Source organism: Chlamydomonas reinhardtii, chromosome 16, assembly GCF_000002595.2.
Source record: "Chlamydomonas reinhardtii strain CC-503 cw92 mt+ chromosome 16, whole genome shotgun sequence".
Classification (NCBI taxonomy): Eukaryota; Viridiplantae; Chlorophyta; class Chlorophyceae; order Chlamydomonadales; family Chlamydomonadaceae; genus Chlamydomonas; species Chlamydomonas reinhardtii.
In genome coordinates, this window is record NC_057019.1 from 3,697,705 (window position 1) to 3,713,726 (window position 16,022).

At 67.8% G+C, this 16,022-nt stretch overlaps 2 protein-coding genes across 2 annotated transcripts in view; both read left to right on the top strand.

Moving 5' to 3' along the window:
* The first annotated feature begins 1 nt into the window (after nucleotide 1).
* CHLRE_16g688900v5 (uncharacterized protein) lies at nucleotides 2-9,563 on the top strand. Its single transcript, XM_043071642.1, has 8 exons — nucleotides 2-163; nucleotides 248-5,214; nucleotides 5,313-5,918; nucleotides 6,127-7,114; nucleotides 7,385-7,942; nucleotides 8,332-8,562; nucleotides 8,744-8,803; nucleotides 8,946-9,563. The coding sequence occupies exons 1-8, from the start codon at nucleotides 68-70 to the stop codon at nucleotides 9,138-9,140; spliced, it is 7,701 nt and encodes a 2,566-aa protein (XP_042915767.1). The 5' UTR covers nucleotides 2-67; the 3' UTR covers nucleotides 9,141-9,563.
* Nucleotides 9,564-9,641: 78 nt separating this feature from the next.
* Nucleotides 9,642-16,022, top strand: part of CHLRE_16g688901v5 (uncharacterized protein) — a 14,625-nt gene continuing 8,244 nt past the window's right edge. The window contains exons 1-12 of the mRNA XM_043071643.1: nucleotides 9,642-9,876; nucleotides 10,325-10,460; nucleotides 10,808-10,904; nucleotides 11,284-11,343; nucleotides 11,755-11,774; nucleotides 12,084-12,132; nucleotides 12,477-12,507; nucleotides 12,616-13,066; nucleotides 13,447-13,501; nucleotides 13,846-13,914; nucleotides 14,089-14,218; nucleotides 14,584-15,182. Coding sequence (XP_042915768.1) covers nucleotides 9,870-9,876; nucleotides 10,325-10,460; nucleotides 10,808-10,904; nucleotides 11,284-11,343; nucleotides 11,755-11,774; nucleotides 12,084-12,132; nucleotides 12,477-12,507; nucleotides 12,616-13,066; nucleotides 13,447-13,501; nucleotides 13,846-13,914; nucleotides 14,089-14,218; nucleotides 14,584-15,182 — 1,704 coding nt within the window. The 5' untranslated portion in view covers nucleotides 9,642-9,869. The remainder of the gene's footprint in view (nucleotides 9,877-10,324; nucleotides 10,461-10,807; nucleotides 10,905-11,283; nucleotides 11,344-11,754; nucleotides 11,775-12,083; nucleotides 12,133-12,476; nucleotides 12,508-12,615; nucleotides 13,067-13,446; nucleotides 13,502-13,845; nucleotides 13,915-14,088; nucleotides 14,219-14,583; nucleotides 15,183-16,022) is intronic.

Genomic DNA, 16,022 nt, shown 5'->3' on the forward strand with positions numbered 1-16,022 from the left:
CCGTAATGGCATGCACAGCCACACATGCATAACTTGATGGGAGAGGTTGCAGGATTGACAGTGAGGAATGCGCGAGCATGCTGTGCGGCTGCTGCTGCTGGGCCCGGCAGCGCGGTTCTGGCGGCATGAGGCTGCGGCTGGCCTGCATCTGGCCGGGTGTGGGGTAGGTGGGGTGAGGAGCTGGTAGGGTGACACTGCGTCCCAACCCCGTGTGCGTGCCAGCCAACAGTCCGTGCCTTGCACGCAGATGCACGCGGGGCTGCCTGCCAGGTGCCAGCACCCTCTGCAAGGAGCAGTGGCTCTGCTGCCACCCGAGGGGGTTCCGCTTGCCCCCGCCGCCCCAAGCCTCCGGCGGTCCTACACGGCTGTCTCTACCGCACCTGCCGCTGGCACGGAGCGGCGGAAGCTCCCTACAAAGCACGGCCGCGCCGACACCGGCGCGAGTAAGAACCGGCCCCCATCCGCGGATGACAGCCAAGCTGCCGTTAGGCCCAGCGCGTGGACCGTTGGTGGCGGACGGAAGCCGTCGCCGCCGCTGGGACAGCGCCCTGACAGTACCCACAGCAACGCTGTAGCTGCCAGCGCTAGCGCCGACGGTAAAAGTGGCAGTGGCTCCACCACTGCATCCTCCGCAGCCACAGCTGCAGCGGGCAGGGAGCGCTGGCGCTGGCGGCCCGCCGTGCAGCGGCCGGAGGCGGCGGCGGCGCTGGTGCGGGATCTGGAGGCCTGCTCGGACCTGGCGGCGGCGGTGCCGCTGCTGTGCCGCGTTGCGGCGGCCGCCGACGAGCCCCGGCGGCGCGCTGTGGGCGCGGCCCTCGCGACCATGCTCAAGCGAGGCCTGCGGGCGGACGGGGCGGCTCCAGTGGTGACAGCGGCTGGCGATGCCAAGGCTGATGCTAGTACTGGTGGTGCTAAAGCTCAGCTGCGCAGCTCAGGTCCAAGCCAGCCAGCCCGGGCGCGCGGACGCGGCGCGGCGGAGGCGGCAGCGGCGGCGGTGACGGCGGGGCCTGCAGGACGCTCGACGCTAGCTGTGCGAGACCCTGTGGCAGCGGCGCGAGTGGCGGCACTGTGCCCCGAGCTCCGGGTGACGCAGGCGGCCGCGTGGCGGGCGTTACTGCCGCCGGTGACCAGGGCGGCAGCGGCGCTGGCTGACCAACTGGACAGCCCCGCGCGCGGCAAGGCGACGGGGGCTGTCGCCGGGCAGGCTGGTGCGGTGTCTGTGTGGGATGTGACGCTGGTGGTGCGGGCGGCGGCGGCATGCGGTGCTGGAGACGCAGGCGAGGCGGCGGCGGTGGAAGTGGAGCAGCTGCGATGGAGCCTGAGCCGGATCTTGCATGCGGCGGCGCGTGCGGCAGCTCACAACCCCGAGCAATGGTTTGGCGCGGAAGCAGGGCAGCAGGGGCTAGCGGTTGGGCTGCCTGCATGTCAGAAGCAGATGCTGGCGGATGCCGTGCTGCTGCTACTGCCGCGGGGTGCTGCGGAGGAACTGCTACTGCCGTCTTCACTGAGCAGCGCGCATGCCAGCAGTGCCGCTGTCGGCGGTTCGTCGGCAGGCGGGCGGGTGGCACGGGGGCCGCCGCCGCTGCCTGTGCTGCCACCTCTGTCCTCAGCAGCTCTGCACGCCATCCTGATGCGCAGCTCCCTGGCGCGAGCGGGCTCAACCGCAGCCCCTGCTGTGAGAACAGCCCACGGCTGCCCTGCACCGGGACCTGCTACCACCACCAGCACTGCCACTGCCGAAGCCACTGCCGCATCCACAGCCTGTCAGTCCAACGTCATCACCGCCTCATCCCTGGGAGCTGCGTCCGTACTGCGCGTGGCGCTGGCCGCCTGGCGTCTGGCGGGTCGGGGGCCGCCCGGGGCCGCCGGGGCGGGAGGCGTGGCAGTGGAGGACGCGGCAGACGTGCCGGCCCCGTTGGCGCTGCAGACGCGGTGCGCAGAGGTCATGGCGGCTTGCCGGCAGCGGCTGCTGCCTGTGGTGGCAGCAGCCGACTCGATGGATGCCCTTGCCACAGAGGGTTTGGCAGGGGGTGTCGCCGAGAGCGGCACCAGGATTGGCGAATGTAGCGGTCTGACCGCGGGGAATGGTGGCGAGGGTCGCGCTCAGCTGCGGCCGCTGACGGCACACCCGCGCCTGTGTGAAGACGCGTGGGAGGCACTGGCGCTGACGGCATGTAGCGGCAGCAGCAGCAGTGCTGGTGGTGGCCGCGGCAATGGCGGAGGCAGTGGCGACAAGGTTGCGGCGCAGAGCTCGGCCGGGCTACAGGTACAGGCGCACGAGCTGCAGGAACGCGTTCAGGCACACGCACAGGTGCAGCTGCGCGTGCAGGCGGAGCTGTGTGTGCTGGCGGCTGCGTCGCTGAAGCCACCGGTGCTGCGAGGCACCGACAGCGCTCGTGGCAGTGGCGGCAGCAATGGCAGTGATGGTGGCGGCAGTGGCAACAACACCAGAAGGACAGATGCAGGAGGCGTGGACGTCGGTATTCGTGGTGGTGGCGGGGGCAGTGGCGGCAGCGTGCGGCCGCGGACGGAGGAGGACGTGTGGGTGCTGGTGCGCGCGCATGAGGCGCTGGTGGCACAAGGCAGCAACGCCGCGGCTGCCGGGGTGGCGCCTGCCCTGACCAGCGACCTGTCCGAGGGGGCACCCGCGCCGGCGTCAGTGGCGGCGAGGACAGCGGCAGCCTCGCTGGCAGCGGCTGTGCCGCCGCCTTGGCTGGGGCCGTCAGACCTGGCGGCGGTGGTGGTTCGGGGCGTGGAAGGCTGGCTGTGGCACGTGGCGGGTGCCGCGCTGTTCCGGGCGTGGGCAATGACGCGGCCGGGTGGAGCCCCGCGGCCTCATGCTGCCGCAGCTGATGCTGCAGCCGCTGGTGCTGACGATAATGGCTTCGCGGCGGCGTCAAGCGGAGTGCGGCAAGTAACAGCAGCAGCAGCGGCAACTACGAACACGGTGCAGGCGGCAGAGGCAGGCGCGTTGGCCACAGCGGCGGCGGAGGTGGGATATCGGCATCCGGCGGCGGCGCTGCCGCTGAGCCTGCATAGCTCCTGCCTTCTCACACAGTGGCTGGCGCGCAACGGCAGTAGCAACTGGGACCTGTACCGGCTGCTACTGCGGCACCAGGCCGCGGCGGCGGCGGCGGCCGCCGCAAGGCCCGATTTGGATACCATTGCAGTCGCGGTGCCGGGAACCGGCGGTCAGGCTGGGATAAGTGACAATTTGAGAACATGTGCGGCGACGGCTGTGGCGAAAGCGGTCTTGCAGCACAGCCGGAATGCAGCCCTCAAGCGCACCGGGCCCAACGGAACCGGTAGCGGTGACAGCGGATGGGTGGAGCCGCGGGCTGCGCTGCGACTGACGCAGGCGCTGCGAGCGGCTCTGCCTTCCGCTACGGTTTCCCGCGGCAGCGGCGACGCTTGGACCAGCCGCGGCGACGGCGCTGGTGCGGTGGTGGCGCCGGTGCCACGTCAGGTGCGCGAGGCGGTGCGGGAGCTGCTGCTTGCTGCCGCCGCCCCCACCGGGGCCCTCGGAGGCGGCAGCAGCGGTGCCGCAGGCGCTGCAGCAGGTGTTGGAGCGGCGGGCGACGCAGTGGCGGCGGCCGGCCGGGAGGTGAGCTTCTGGATACGGACGGCGGCGGCCTTCACGTTGCCGCCGCACCCGGTCGGAGCGGCCGAGGCGGAGTTGGTGGCGGGGCTGGGACCGGAGGCGGCGTTGGGTGGCGATCTGGCTGCGGCCGCGGCGCCGCTGTTCCGCCGCGTCAGCCCGGACGCGCTGTTGGCCGCCGTCACCGACCTGGTACCTGGCGCGCAGCAACAGCAGCAACAGCAGCAACAGCAGCAACAGCAGCAACAGCAGCAACAGCAACAGCAGCAGCAGCAGGGCCCTGGCCTGGGTGAGCAACCGCGTGCCAGGAAGGGACCCTCGCTGTCATCGCAGCAGTCGCCGGTGGACGGACCCTGGGCCTCGCCGGCCAGCACTGTGGACTGCGCCGTGGGCGCCATGGATGCCCTGCTGCTGGACGCCGGCGCTGGCCAGCAACACCACCGGCAACAGCACCAACAGCACCCGCAACAGCACCAACAGCACCAAACTTCACACCCGCAACAGCGCCAACAGCAGTTGCTGCAGCCGCCGCCTTGGCTGCGCGCCCCGCTGACGCACGCGGTGGTGGCGGCACTGCGGCGGCACCTGGCGGCAGCCGCCGCCAGCACCGCCGCCAACTTCGGGGGCACGGGGGCGGCTGCGGACAGCAGTGCAGGCAGGGGCGGCGTCACCGGTCGCAACAGCGGCGGCGGCGGCTACGGCGGTGTGGCGAGATGGATGCGCGAGGTTGCCACAGTGGACGCGGCTGCGGAAAGGTGGCTTGACGCTGGCCGCGGCACCGGCACCGGTGGTGATGGCAATGGCACGGGTGCCGGGTTGTATGGGAGCGAGGAGTTCGCGGGGTGGGCGCGAGGGCGCACGGCGGTGCTGGAGCAGGAGGCGGGGGAGCTGGTGGAACCGGCTGAGGCACTGGCGCTGGACGCAGCTGGTAGGGACCTGCTACAGCGGCTTGAGGCGCATTTGCTACAGCCGCCTGGCCGGCACGCAATGGAGCCAGCAGGTACGCCCACGCCGCAGCAGTCGGCGGCGCTGCTGGCGGCGCTCGCAGCGGCGCCGCCGGCACGGCAGCAGACGTGGCTGGACGCCGCACCGTCGCTGCTGGACGCGTGCCTAGCAGCGATCATCGCCGCTGGCCCCGCCGCCACCCGCGCCTCTGCCTGTGCTGCAGGCGGGCACGCCGCCGCTGCCACTGCCACGCCTCCAACAGCAGCGCCCCCGCCGGGGTCGCACGGGCTCGACCGGCTTACACCAGCGTCAGTGTCCGCGCTGTGCTCGTTGGCAGATCTTGGCTACCTGCCAGACCGTGTCCTGCTGCAGCCGCTCCTGGCGGCAGTACAGGCCGACGCGTGTGAGGCGGCGGCGGCGGCGGCGGGCGCCTCCGAGCAGGCAACCGGGCCCGGCACCGCGGCGCCGCGGGCGCAGTGGGCAGTGCTGGAGTCATGCCGCGCGGCGGCGCAGCTGCTGGCGGCGGCGCAGGTGGCGGGCGCAAATGGCGGCGCAGGGCCGGAGGCGGGCGTGGCGCAGGCGGTGACGCGAGCTGCGGTGCTGCGGCTGCGGTCATCATCGGCGGAGCAACTGGGAGCACTGGCAGACGGAGGGCCTCGGTCCACATCCTGGTGCGTAGCAAGTTTGCATTCCCAGTAGCATTCTGACCCGGTATGTCCATACTCACAACTCTGAGTTCTCTTTGGCCTTTTCTCCTGCCCCTGCCCAGGCCACCGCTGCCGCTGCTGGCCGGTGTGGTCACCGCCCTGCAATCGGTTGGACTGCTCACGCCCGGCCTGATGTTGCCAGCTCTGCGAGCTGCGGCTGCAGCGGCCCAACAGCTGGAAGCCACGTCGGCACAGACAGCATCCCTGGAGGTGGGGCCGGAGGTCGTGCCCGAGGCGGACGCGGAGGTGCGGCTGGAGGTGCAGGCTGCTGGCGCGGCGTGCAGCCTGCTTGAGCTGGCTGTTGCCAATTTCGACCGGCGCTCCGACACACCACTGGCGATGCCGCCAACCGCTGCTGACCGCGGCAGCAGCAAGGCAACATCCTCGTCGGAAACGGTGTTGGCGGCGGCGGCTGCCGCGGCGGCGGAGGGTCTGATTCCGCTGGTTTTGAGCCAGGCGCCGGCGCTGCAGCCGGCCGCGCTGGCGGCGGCGTGGGTGTCGTGCCACCGCCTTGCCATTGCCGCAGGCGGCGCAGTGGCGCCCGCACACCCCGCGGCGGCCGCTACGGATGGCGAGGTGGTGCCGCTTGGAAGGGGCAGCGCGGCGGATCTCGGAAAGGAGCTGGCGGAGGTGGCCGCACGGCGGCTGCTGCATCACGGCCTGTCCAGGTACCACTGCACTCGGCGGCGGGTTGCATGTGTATGTGTGTGCCTGCCTGCTCAGCGCATTGCCTCTTGACCATTTTGCGGCGCTGACGGTCACGCACCTTGCGCTTGTCACCCCGCGTCCTGTCATCTCTCTGAAGTGCCGTCCTGGCGTGGCTTCCTGACGCTCCGCTTGTACATGGGTGTCCTCGCCCTCTTTGTGCCGCCGCAGCCTGAGCCTGCAGCAGCTGGCGGCGCTGGCGACCTGCGTGCCGCCACCGACACCACCGGCACTGCACCCTGAGGCGACGGCGGTGGATGTTTCAGCTACACGCAATGTCGCCAACGGAGGCACTGGCGGCTCAAGCCATGCAGTCGCGGCGGACGCGGTTTCGGAGGTGGCTGCAGCCACTGGGTGGGCGGGCGCTGGTGTACCGAAGCAGCCACACCGCACGACCTGGATGCAGTGGCTGCGCGCCACACAACCGGCCTCGGCCCCAGCCCCGGCCCCGTCTCAAAATGATCCAGCTCAGCACCAGCCGCCTCTCCCACTGCCGCAGCAACAGGAGGACACGTTGCAGAGGCAACAGCAACAGCAACAACAACAGCAGCAACAACCGCAGCAACAGCAACAGCAACAGCAGCAACAACACAACTACCAGCAGCAGCCGCTGCCACAGCAGCACGATAACACTCCGCAGCACCAGGCGCACCAGCACCACCAGCTGCGCCAGCTCCTCTCCGGGAGGCTGCTGCATGAGCTGAGCAGCCGGCTGCTGCACGGCGGCGGGCGGGAGGCCTACGAGGCTCCGCTGCAGGCCGCCGCCACCACCCTGCGACACCTGGCGGCGGCGGGCGTGCTGCGCGCCGCGCCGGCGCTGGCGGAGGCCCTGGTGGACGGCAGCGTCTTCCGACTGGCCGCAGCCGCGGAGGCGGAGCCGGCGGTGGAGTCCGGCGGTGCGGCTGGGGGGTTGGGCAGCGCCGCGGCGGCGGCATGGCAGGGCCTTTTGGGCTCTTGGTCCTCACGCCCCAGCTCGTCAGTGGGTGGCAGCCAACATGGCGCCGTGAGTGGTGGCGGCGGGCCGGAGGGCGACGTCCAAGGCCCGGAAGCAGATGGCGGGGCGGCGGGCGGTGACGCCCTGGGTGGCGTGCTGTGCGACATGGCGGCGGCGCTGGCGGCGGGCGGCACGGAGCCGTGGGTGGCCGCGTGCCTGTCGCGTGTAAGTCGCCACGCGTGGAGCTGCCGGACATGGCATTGAGCCCTGCCTGCTCATCTGCCACTGCCGCGCGGGTCGGGCGTATACAGTGCAAATCACCACACGCACCGCCTGTCATGCAGCTGTCTGAGCATCTGAGTAACAGGCCCATGCCGTACATCCCCCACATCCCATAAGTACTATCGCTTGCAACTAACGCCTCTGCCTGCACTCCCCTCGTTTTCGTTGGTTTTGATTTAGTTTGGGCTGGTATTTACAACCCCCCACCGACAGGGCCTGGCCGAGGAGATGGGCACGGCGCTGCAGCGGCGGCTGCGCCTGGCGCCAGACGCCCTCACAGCCCACCAGTTGCTGCAGATGGCAGTTGACATGCACCGCGTCGGCACCGCCGCCGCCGCCGCACCGGGCAACGCAAAGGACGCCGCAAGCGCATACGGCGTTGCATCGGTGCCTTCGGCCCGTGCCGCAGGTCCTGCGGAGCTACCGGAAACAGTAGTGAAGCCCGGTTCGGCTGGGTCCAATGGCGCAGCGGCGGCGGTGCCGGTGCCGGTGCCGGCGGCAGCTGCTCCTCAGCCGCCCATGCCAGGCTGCACCCGGCTGGTGCGGCTGCTGGGGAGGGCGCTGGCGCGGCGTGTGGAGGTCCTGCTGTCACACAGCCCCGCGCAACATCACCAGCACCAGCATTCCATAGCCGGGTGCCCGGAGGGCGCCAGTGCAGCGGCCGCGGCGGCGGCGGCGCTGGTGGCCGTGTACTCGGCCTCGCCCTACCGCGATACACAGCTGCTGCGGCGGCTGGTGGAGGCGGTGGCGGCGCAGCCGGGCGCCTTCACGGTGCGTGGGCGGGGGGTTGCATTCATCATTAATTAAGAAATGAAGGCGTAGGCAGGTACAGTAGCATAGTAGGGGGGCGCGGGCAGGCGGCGGAAACAACACGCGTGGGGCACCACACTGGCTGAGGCCCTTGATGCTGCCGACCTAGCCCAAGCAGCCAGAGCCCCCATGTGCCTTGCGAGGGCCAGCGGGCTGCCCTGCCGCACTGCTTCAAGTCATGTTACATTGCATCCGCAAGTCGCTGCATGAATACATCGAACCCTTTGGGCGGCATGACCACCTGTTGCGCTGCCTTGTCTGTGCCTTATGTCGCCCTCGTGACGTGCCAACAATCCATGCCCCTGTCTGCATGCCTCCTGCCCCTGCCGCCGCACCTGCTCGCTCCGCAGTCGGATCAGCTGCTGCGCCTGGCTCAGTCCATGTACGGCTGCGGCCTGAGGGACACCAGTCTGTTCACCCCATTGGCAGCCGTGCTGAGGCAGCGCGCCGCAACTACCGCCGCGGGCGGTGCTGCCGCCGGCGCCATGTCTGCGGCCCTGCCTGGCGGCACTGCCGCTACGGCAGGCGCCGGTGGCGACATCGCCGCGGCGGTGCCGGCTATTCCCGCGCGCATACTGCAGGCGAGTTGGGGTCCGTGCTGCTGCCCGGGACGGGCCGCCCGGGCGGGCTAGTGACGGGCTCTTGTGATGGTTGCGGGCATTCGAAGCGCCTTCCAGCCGCGGCTAATGGCGCCACGGCCGCCGCTGCTGCTGATGCCAGTGCCACTAGTTCACATCTGGCTGGCTGGTACGGCACCCGCAGGCCGCGGCGGCACTGATGCGCGCGCTGCGTCTACACACGGATGCGGCTGCATTGGAGCAGGTTGGTGGCGGGGTACCGGTAACGGGGGACGGGCTACGAATTCATTTGTTGTGTGGTCCTTTGGGCAGACGGCGCGTGTGCATCCGGCTTCAGGCCCACACGCCCATTCCTTACCCGCTGCAAACCCCGTGGACCTGCACAGGCATTCGTGGCGTGTGTGCGGCTTGAGGCCGGTGTTGGTGCCGAGTCACCTGGCGGCGGCGGCGCAGCCGGCGGCTCGCCGGCTGCCGGCAGCCAAGCGGCGGGCGCTGGGTCCGGTGGCGGTGGCGGTGGCGGTGCCGCCCGGCGCAGGGCTGCCAAGGAAAGCGGCAGGCGGCAGGGCGATTGGGAGCTGTGAGCGGGATGAAAGGGTGCTGCCGACAGTGGACGACAGCGGGCATTCGGGCGGCAGAGGGCATGGCCGCGTGTGCGTCGGAACTGCCCACTGCGCCCGGGGCTTAGGTCGCGAAGGCAAGTTCATCAATGCGGGCGCCCCAGTGGAGCCATGTGCGCGCCTATGTGAATTGAAGTCCGACTGGTACTCAAGTACGAACCTGGACGACGTGGACGTACAGGCGTGGATGGGCACAACCGTGAACGGCAGTGACCTCTTACCGAATGTGGTTAGTTGGAGAATGGAGGACGAGGGGAAGCTTGCGGCAGGTTGTGGGCTGTGCGGGAAGATGGAGAAGCGCTCCAGGAAGCGAATGCGCGCCCGCAACCGGCCAGCACACGGGGGACAGTGAAGACAAGCATGTGACACGTCCCATGCGATGAGGCTTCCCCGACTGCCCTGCAGACTTGCCCCAGCAAGCGCACTTGGCAAAAAAATCAATTCTTTTTTACGCAGTCGTTTTAAATTGGACCGACTTCCCAGACTGTGAACTGCCGGGTCTGCGGTCGAGAGGAAGCGACAGTGGTGAAGCTGTGCACTTCCTGTGCGCAAGCTGCTTCTTGGTGAAATGTTCCAGTCATTCTCTTGACAGCCCTTGCGGCGGAAGCGGCGTTCGACTCTCGAGCCTGCGGGCTGTGGCTGTGGGCCACGGTTTTAGCGTTCGGCTGCTGTTAAGGTCATTCTGCAGCGAATATGATTGGTAAGTGCGCAGGGGTATTGCTAAGGCTATCGCGCTATGAAGAATCGCTACGAAGAAGGCGTGCAGGCATGCAATTTCTTCTAGATGAACCCGTTCGAGTCGTGACGTGGAGAAGCTTGCAAGCAGCTCAAGATTAGGTCCCATATGCACAGCCAGTCGTGATACCAATTCGTTATGCCAGTCGGTGGGCGGGATAATGTGCGAATTGGTGCCTCCATGTCAAGCAGCACCGTGGCGGCTGCGCGCGGGGTGTCGCCCCAATGAGTAATTAAGTCGGGACGAAACCTATGCAATGTCGTCCAGTCGACAATGGGCGCCACTTCACACCAGAAAACTCCCAACTGCTGGCGGGGGCTACAACCAGTCCCAACCGGCGCAGTCCCGCTGCTTCTTGCTGCTGCCCCGCCCCTTCACCCGTTCCCATGCATGCGCTTCCCGGTGAACGCAGGTATCATCAATGAGGCCGCAAAGCTGTTCGTGCTGGACAGTTATGGCCAGGAGGTGTGGGACAAAATCGTGGAGACCACGGGTGTGGACCCGCACTTCATCAGCGGTTGCCCTTATGCGGACGAGCAGACCTACAAGTGAGTAGCGGCAGCACCGCATGACGCCCGCGTCCAGGACACACAGCTGCCTGCTTGGGGGCGGGCGAACGTCTTTCCAATTACAGGGTTATAAAAGGTACCAAGCAAACCCAGCAGCGTAACCACTGCACCCACAAACCCGCCGCGTGTTTTTTGGTTGCGGCCCGCCAATGCGCGCGTCCTGAGCCTTTGCGCTTGTCGCCAACATCGCAACCTGACCTTTTACCCTTCCAACATGTGCCTTCAACCCACGCTGTTGCGTTCCTCCTGAATCCTCCCTGCCCCGCCCTGCCCTGCCTTGCCGCGCCTGCTGCTCGGCGCGTCTCCTCCTCGCGCCAACACAACAGGATCCTGGGGGCTGTGGCGGAGTTGAAGGGCGAGGCCCTGGGCGACGTGATGGAGGCGGCCGGGCTCCACTTCAACACCGTCTACATCGTCAAGCGGGTGAGGGACAGCAGGCGCAGGGGGGTGGTGGTGCTGCTGACGCCTGTTGACGCCTGTGGAGCGTGGAGCGTGTGGAGCGTGGAGCGTAGAGCGTGGAGCGTGGAGCGGGCGTCCGCGACATCGGGGTCTTGGTAATGGGACGCCCATACTTCCCATAGGTCGATGTGAGCGAGCGCCTCTGCAGCCCACACCGCCACACCGGCTCAGACTGGCATCCAATTGCTCGGCACGCGGCACTACGTGCACGCCCACTGCCCAAATGCCCCCACCACTCCCTCTGCACGCCCTCTCCACTCCCTCAACACGCCCCGCTGCTGCCGCTGCCTGCTCCGCCCCCTTCCCTCTGCTGCTGCTGCTTGTGCTGCTGCTGCATGTGCAGGGCTATGACCGGCTGCTGCGCTGCATGGGCGGCAACCTGGTGGAGTTCCTACAGAACCTGGTGGGTGGGGGGAGGGGAAAGGGCTGGAGCCGAGTGTGTGAGGGATATGTGGCGAGGTCATGAGGTGGGCATGGGGGAGTGGGAGTTGGAAGTGGGAGCGGGTGGATGTGGGCTGTTATGCCCGTTCCCAGAAGCAAGGGGTAACCGGAGGACAGGCTGGCATGCATGTGTTGCTCTGCGGTGCATGCGGCTGCCACGCTCATGCGAGCAGCTTGTGTTGGACGGGGAGGGGGCGGCGACCGCGGTGCTGGGGTGAAAGTGCTTGCCCGTATAGCGGGCTCCGCAAACGAGCGACTTCGAGTACGTATGCCTCCAAAAGTGCCATGCTGCTAACGGCATTTGCTCACGCTTTCGCCTTGCCTTCCGCCGTGGCGGTGGCCCCGCCACCGCCCCCACCCTGCCGCGCCACAGAACGTCTACCACCTGCACCTGTGAGCGTCCGACTGACATGGGGCCGCGGGGGCATGGGGCTGGGGGTCGCGGGGGGAATGGGGGCAGAGTCGTGGGCATGACGGCTGGGACGCGGGCGGGCGGGGTGGCGGGTGAGGCACGTGTGTGTGTGTGTGCTCGATGGGAACAGATGGAAGAGAGATGAAGCGCGGCACGTTTTGTTGTCGTGTTTGATTCTTGCCAGAGCTTGCTTGGCTGAAGGGAAGGGCACTCGCGGCGCGCATGCGTTGCCCACATGGCGGTTTGCGAGATGCCTGAGCTGTCTGGGCTCCTACTGCTGCGCCGCACAGGTCTGTGACGTTCAAGGAGATGAACCCGCCCGCCTTCAATGTCAGCGAGGTGCGTGTGTGCATGTGTGCATGGTCTTGTTGGGGCGACTGGGCACATGCTGCGTCCTGCAGGGCTCGCTGTCAGCACCGCTCAGCCAAGCGGGTGGCCCACACCATGCGGCATTGCCCTGTGCAGCACGGCGAGCAGGCGGTGTCCAGCGGGGCCTGGGGCGGGATGGCGGTCTGCGGTGCTACGGGCACGGTCTGTGGGTGGCCTTGGCACGTGTGTGTGTATGCCGCCGTCCCAGCACCTCACCACGCCTCCATTTCTCGACACATGCCCTCCTGCTGCCGGCCCCAACCCCGTCATTCAACTTCTAACGTAATAACCTTCCCCCTGACGCCTCGCTGCAGGTGACGCCCCAGTCGCTCATCTTCCATTACGGTGAGCAATGGTCCGCCCATTTGCCGCCCATGTCCGCAGACGGTCACACCTTCTAACCGCTTCCTCTCCACCCATTACACCGTAAACACACACGCACGCGCCACGCAGCCTCCCAGCGGCCGGGCCTGACGCGCTTCGCCATGGGCCTCATCCGCGGCGCCGCCCGCACCCTGTTTGACACGGAGGTGGATGTCAGCGTGCTACAGCTGCGGGACGAGCCAGCAGCCGCGCCGCCGCCGGCAGCGGCTGTAGCAGATGCTGCCGCAGCAGCAACATGCGCCGCAGGGGCCGGCGCAGCTGGCCCCGGCCCGTGTGAGAGCGCTGCTGGCGTGCCGCTGTGCTCCGCTGAGGGCTGTAGCACAGGGCTCGCCGGGCCGCGAGGAAGCGAGTCGGGGGAATACGAGCTCCGCACGTCCGCGCCGGCTGCTGCTGCGCCGCCCACTCCTCCGCCCCCCCTGGACCACGACAAGCTGTTGGTGCTGTTCCCGCACCAGCCCTCGGTGCATCACCACGCCGCCACCGCCTCCAGCTGCCGACTGGCCATCGACCCTGCCACGCTGTGAGTGGGCACGGCGCGCCGGCGGCCGGGAGCTGGGTGGCGGGTTGCTGCGCGGCGGGAGTCGGGGTTGACGCCAGGGGCTGGGGGTGCGGCGCCCAAGCCCGTGTGGGCGGCGGGAATCGGGGGTGACCCGCCGTGCGTGCTGTCTGGCCGGCGTGCGGTGGGGAGGGTGGGGCCGGGCGTGGTGGATGCTGAGTGTGGCGATGGCGGTAGCAGTGGCACTGGAGACGCGGCTGCGGATGAGGTGTGGGGCCGGCCGCATGGGCTCGGGGGAAAGCACATGGCACACGGGCTGCACCAGCGCTGTGACGTAGTACATCCCCTGCCCGTGTCATGCGTGTCATGTGTGTATGTGTATGTGCCACCGTGCGTGCCTACAGGTTTAAGCTGTTTCCCTTCCACATAGCCTTCGACTCGGAATGCCGCATCGTGCAGGTAAGTGGATGTGTGTGCGCGCGCGTGTGTGTGTGTGTGTGTGTGTGTGTGTTTATAACACAGAGACGAGACGGCGCACGTGCGTGTGTGTGTGTGTGTGTGCGTGTGCGTTTGCATGGTAAGGAAGCTGATGGGTGACGCTGATACTGTGTCTGTTTTGCGTGGCTGCGCGCGCGCCCCCGCATCGCAGCAAGGCTGCGGGTGTCGCTCCGCTTCGTGTGGCTGCAGATGCGGCGGGGTCATGCTGGGCTCATCCCACCTGCGATCCGGGTGGGGAATTTTTAACAACACGTGCAGCGAACATGGACTGACGCCGTGCCCCTCTGCCACTGCCACCCCCGCAGGTCGGCCGCGCGCTGTTGCGCATGTACCCAGGCATGAAGCCCGGACGGCGGCTGTCTGAGTTCTTCACGGTAGGCCAGGAAAGGGCTGGACAGGGGAGGGGTCGTCATGCACATGACACATGAACGTATTCACGCATCGCCGCCGGCGCCCTGTCGCGTCCTCAAATCCCACCTCACCACCTGCCTACTCCCGTTGCATATGCCTGCTCCTCCTCCTCCTCCCTGTCCTCCTGTCCTCTGCAGCTGCGTCACCCCTACTTTGAGATGTCGTTTGAGCGAGTCAAGGAGCGGCTGGACTCGGTGTTCGTGCTCAAGGCGCTCTGCAATGGCATGGAGCTCAAGGGCCAGATGACACACATGCTCATGCCCGCGGGTGGGTGCGGGCGGGCGGGAGCGTGTGTGGTGAGCGGGAGCGGGAGCGGGCGTTTGTGCGTGCACGGAGTCAGTCCCGCGTGTGTGCGTGTGTGTATCTGTGTGCACGTGCGCCGGCTGTGTCGGGGGAGTGCACTCGAGTGCGCATGCAGGGATGGATTTACTCGCCAGCAGGGGATGGGAGGAAAGCGGGACGGAAACACGTTCTTCCCCGGGCTTTCGGGGACCGCATGCACACACACACACACACACACACATTCATACATACTGACATGCTTACACACATACACTAACACAACACAACACAGCACAACACAACACAACACAACACAACACAACACAACACGTGCTCTTGCCCGGCTGCAGGCACGGGCGACCACAACCCGGCCCGCTCCTACACGCGCATGGTGGTTCCGCCCACGGGTCTGGAGGTCATCCACTCGGCTTTGGCGCGAATGCACGAGCCGGGAACCAGCGGCGCCGCCAGCGCCCACGGCGCAAGCAGCTACTACAACGCCGCCCCCGAGTCCACCGTCGCCTCTCTCACAGGCAGCTTGGCCTGCCCGCACATGGCCTCTCTCTCGCAACAGCAGCAGCAGCAGACGCGCTTCCAGGGCCAATCGCAGCAGCCGACTCTGCCGCTGCACCTCTTGGCGCCCAGCGTGGCGATGGATCTTCTCGGCACCAGCACCGGTACCGGCCAGGACACAGGCAGCGCATTCCTGGCCACCAAAGGGACGGGCACGGGCACGGGTACAGGCGGCTTCATGGCGAGTGGTGGCGGCTGCGGCGGCGCCAACCCGCTGTCCTCCCGCTCGTCCTCATTCGGCAGTCTGGGTGGCGGCGGGCACAGCAGCCAGCTGTGTGGCGGCTCGCAGTCCCAGGGCGCGGGCGGCGGTCGGGGCTTGGAACCGGTGATGCTGTTCCTGGGCAGCCCGCGCATTGGCAACGTGGACGAGCTGCGGGTGAGGTGGCAGGCAGAGGGAGGGAGGGAGGGATGTAGGGACGGCGCTGATGGTGGTGAACCCCACGATGTCTGCGTATGTGCGTGAGCATGACACCAAAACACACACGTGCCAAACGGCTCGAACCCAACGCCGTGTGGCGGCGGCGGCAACAGCAGCGGCGGGAACGACGCCCAAAATGGCAAGCGTCGGGCTGCAGAGGCGCGCCCGTATGCACACAACACACGGCATGAAGCAACGCGCTACACATTTCCATTGACACACGCAGCGACACCGGCGCGCCCGAGCGCTCGTACGCACGCACCCGAGAACAGGATGGTTGCGTCGTGGTAGGTCTCTGCCTCGAAGCGCTCGCCCGACCGCAGCACGTCCGCGATGCGGCGCGGGATCATCTGGTACAGCAGCTGCTGTGTGCGGTGCCGCTCCTCCTGCGGGGGGACAGGCACAAGGGTTGTCAAGCTGCAGGAGACGGCGTACGGGTGGCGGAGGAGCGGGCGTGGTTGGCAGCGTTAGGATGCGCACCGCCAACAGCAGCGGTCACTACCCGTACTTCAGGGAGAGCGCCGCCTCGCTCTACCAGCCACAGCCCCGTACCGCACAACCACACATGAAGACAGTGTCGACCCCTTCCCCGCAAACTCATCCGCTTTTCCTTTGACTTCCGCTACACACGCAGCGTTGACCGCTTCCCCTCCATGTCTATAGACACCATGCCCACACGCTCAGCCGCACCTCCAGCTGCATACTGAGCCGCTCGAAGCTGTCTTTAAAGCGCGGCCTCCGCCGTGCGCTGCTCCATGGGACAGAATCATCTCGCGACTGCATGCGATGTGTGAAATG